At 39.3% G+C, this 4,023-nt stretch overlaps 1 protein-coding gene across 1 annotated transcript; it reads right to left on the bottom strand.

Annotated features, from left to right (window-relative positions):
- Nucleotides 1-1,977: 1,977 nt before the first annotated feature.
- Nucleotides 1,978-3,297, bottom strand: LOC106943729 (tRNA methyltransferase 10 homolog A-like; the record flags this gene model as incomplete). Its single annotated transcript, XM_015027037.1, has 3 exons — nt 1,978-2,273; nt 2,925-3,030; nt 3,142-3,297. Coding segments are annotated over 3 exons (462 nt in total), but the record flags the coding sequence as incomplete, so codon positions are not given.
- Nucleotides 3,298-4,023: the final 726 nt, after the last annotated feature.

Below are 4,023 nucleotides of genomic sequence, written 5' to 3'. Positions count from 1 at the left end.
ATAGATAAGAACAGTTTTTCTTCACCTGGCTATCTCCTCCCGCTCAGTAGTTCTTCAGAGAAAGTCAGACGCAGAGGCCTGTCGATGTCTGTTGCATTTCATTACTTCTCTGCTTAAACCGCTACTCTGTGCTGAAGCAGAAACGATACTTCAACGTTTTCCATCATCTGACAAGTTGCAAGTCTACTCCACCATACTTTATTCACCAAAAACGTTTTTTTTTAATTCACAAAAAAATGTTCTGTAATCTGGAACGTTAGCCGCCTTACGCGTCATGCGTCACGGGCAAAAGGTCAAANCTGAATCGATAGAAAAGAACAGTTTTTCCTCACCTGGCTGTCTGCTCCCCTCAGTAGTTCTTCAGAGTAAGCCAGACGCAGAGGCCTGTTAGTGTCTGCTGTATTTCATTACCTCTCTGCTTAAATCGCTACTCCGTGCTGAAGCAGAAACGATACTTCAACGTTTTCAGTCATCTGACAAGAAGCAAGTCTACTCCACTTTATTCACCAAAAACGTTTTTTTGTTAATTCACCAAAATCGTTTTTTTAATTCACCAAAAACTGTTCTGTAATCTGGAACATAGACATATGATCTGGAACGTTCGCTACGTTGAGCTCCAGTTAGCCGCCTTATCTCACTGCGCGAGAGGAAACTGCGTCATGTGTCACGGGCAAAAGGTCAAAGGTAACAAGGTGACCGGAGGGCTTATTATGTTGTACAAAAAACCCCAACAAAAAAAAAAAAATAATAATTTTAGTACGTTATTTTATGTCAGAAGAGGGCTTAGGAAATAATAATGCAAAAAGAAGAAGAAGAAGAAAAAAAGTAATTTGACCAAAAGGGGCAGTTGCGTTAGTGGTTAATTAACCAGCGCAAACCTCATCATGCAGGTTCAGCCCGGTGAGGAGCTTTCGCGCACTCCTCCCAGTCACGCATCACGCTGATTTTATATTATTATTATTTTTAGTATTATTTTTTCGGTTATATGATGCATCAAACCATATCAAATGCTTTGTCGACTTAGTCAGCCAGGGTTAATCCGCGTGGCGGCGCGAAGATCCGAGAAACACGTCCCATAAACACGACCAACCAAAATAGTTTCTGTGTCCCCTTGTTAAAAACTCAACAGACACGAAATGGAAGAGCTACTAAAGCCACATTAGCAGCATTTAATGAAATCTCCCATTTGTTGCGCATCTCTGTGCAGTGCAGCGGGTTTAACTCATCATGCAGGGCCGGTCCAAGGCTGTATGAGGCCTTGAGCAGAATTTGACTTGGGGGCCCCTTTCGTCACTAAAAACATCAGCACCATTAACTGCTTCTGTGTTAAATTTAATCTGGGAGAAGGGAATAGATTAATTGGCCAACCTAAAAAGCAAAAAGTTATAATTGCATTTTACTAGTTTGTATTTGTAAACAAACAGAGCTCAAACTCAAAGATTAAACTCACAGCATCAGAGTGTAGTTATGGTAACAAAACAATAAAACTGTCTCACTGTCTCCATCCCTTGATGACCTATCTATTTCATGTGCTGTTTGATGTCCAGGTTAAGTTGTTCTTTGTAAGATTATAAACAATTCAATAAAAATAAAAGAAAAAAAGAAAAAAAAATACTTAAATGTGCCTTAAGTCTGAGAAGAAACTGAAGTGATCAACGAACCTCTTAGGAGCCAGAACATAAACTTCAGTTAGGATGGAAGATCCTTTTTACCAAAATGGATTAATAAAATGCCAACAAAGAGTTATGTTTTGCTGTTATGCTTTAACAAAGGTTTTCATCTTTTTTAATTATTCAATTTGGCACAGGTCTGACATTTCTGCTTGTAGGTCCAAACAACAGAAGTCTAAAAGAAAGAAAATGACATGCCAGAAAACTGTTGAGAAACATAATACATAATTTCTACAAATACCTAAAAGAAAAAAAATTATATATATATATATATATATATATATATATATATATATATATATATATATATATATATATAAGTGGCTGAACAGGAAAAAAAACACAAAAAAATTACATTTTCAGTTCCTCAGATGTTGGTACTAAGCAAGGATGTGTCCATTAGTCAGTTTTGGTCTCTAATAACCGTTTTCTCTGCTGCGTCCAGGTTCGAGTCAGAATCGAGACCTTCGTCATCATCCTGGTTCTCCTGGCGGTTTGTTCCATCCTGGCTGATGGCTATGGCTCCCTTTCTCTGAGGCAGAACGGTGAAGAAAGCCTCCTGCCAGCTGCCCTTCTCCAGATAAGCCAGGATGATCTCAAAAACTGGAGGATAAATGAGAACTCAACACTAAATACTGGGGAAGAAATAACTATTCCAATAATATGCTCATATTTAATTTCTGAGTCAGATTCACTTAAATATGCCAATTTCTTTCTACATGTACTTCCAATAGTACTTATAGAAAACCCATGGAGTGTTGTTGTCCATGCCATGCTGCACTGATGCAGTAATTCATGCAGAGTCCCAACCTACCATTGAGTGCATATAAATAAGCAAACTTTTTATAAGCCTGATATTTCTATTTAAAATCTATTTTTTTATCTTATGTAATAATCTTAATCTTCTGAGACATAATTTTGGGGCTGTGATTAATCTAAATGAAGGAGTTTCACTTCCTGAAATAAGGGAGAAAAAGTATTGTACTTTACCACAATATTTAAAGTAAATCAAAAATAGTTTCTTCTTTTCCTTTAGCAGCATTATCACACCTTGAAAATGAAGACAAATACAACTTTTCCTTTATTCAGTGAGAAAAGCTCCTATATTAGGAAATATTTGTTTCAGTAAGTTGATCTAAAGATGGGACCAAATCGAGTCAAAAATGGCTAAACAGCAGCAACAAAAATCAACATCCTCCACCCTATATCTTTATCATATGGATTTGTTTGCCATCAATTAATGTCACTACTTACCATGATTAACCGCCAGAACCTTCCGACTGTTCATTTTAACAAAACTGCTCAGAGGAAGCTGTGCATGGCCGATCCCCAGCTCCTTCGCCCGCTCATAACTAATGCCCTGCAACACAGATCCCTGCAGGTCAACCTAATCCCAGGAGTGCTATACTCCTGGGATTAGGTTGCAGGTCCGCAGCTGCTGTACCTCCAGCAGCTGCAGACCAGGACACACCTTATGATGGTTGTGGTCCACCAGGCCTCCGATCACATAGGCCTTCTTCTGGTCCAGCTCCTCCACCACATTGGGGGAGTCCGAGGTCAGGTACACCAGCTCATCCTTAGCCACCACTTCACTGTAGTGTTCTGCTTTAATGGTGATGTCCTGAACACAATTTCAGCATGCAGACACTGCAGTTACACACACCAAAAACGTGAATTCATTAGAAACTGTGTCAGATGGCTCCACTCTGGGTAGGAGCCTATTTGGTACGAAAACAGTCAATTTTATATTGATATAAAGCAGGGGTGTCAAACTCCAGTCCTCAAGGGCCGCTGTCCTGCAACTTTTAGATGTGCCTCTGCTACACCACACCTGAAAAGAATAATTAGGTCATTAGCAAGGCTCAGGAGAACCGATCTACACAGGGAGGAGGTAATTAAGCCATTTCATTCCACTGTTTTTTACCTGTGGCACATCTAAACACTGCAGGACAGCGGCCCTTGAGGACTGGAGTTTGACACCCCTGAAAAGGGAAACACTAAAGTAATTACTATGATTCTGCCACTAGTTTCTGTCTGAAAGACTACAGACACTAGTGGGGGAGGGGTCAGCTACTCTATGTTTTAGAGAAAAAGACCTGAGCTGTCTCATTAAAAGAACAAATTCATTATGTCAATAATGACCATGCTGAGTAGTGGAGAAACTCTCCATCTCCACTGTGGGTCGATGTTAAACAGACTTTGCATCAAGCACATTCTCTGAAAAAAAGATTAGCTAAAAATGAGCAACAAAGTAACAAGAATAAAGACTGAAGACTTTCACATCACACTTCCAAGTCAAATTTAAATCTAATCTCTGATTAAAACTAGAGGAGCAGCAATAAATCAGCTGATT

The sequence above is a fragment of the Poecilia latipinna genome, unplaced genomic scaffold (genome assembly GCF_001443285.1).
Source record: "Poecilia latipinna isolate Pla-1442-1.1 unplaced genomic scaffold, P_latipinna-1.0 Scaffold5778, whole genome shotgun sequence".
Classification (NCBI taxonomy): Eukaryota; Metazoa; Chordata; class Actinopteri; order Cyprinodontiformes; family Poeciliidae; genus Poecilia; species Poecilia latipinna.
The sequence above is the reverse complement of the archived record's forward strand: the minus strand, read 5'-3'. Positions and strand labels throughout refer to the sequence as shown.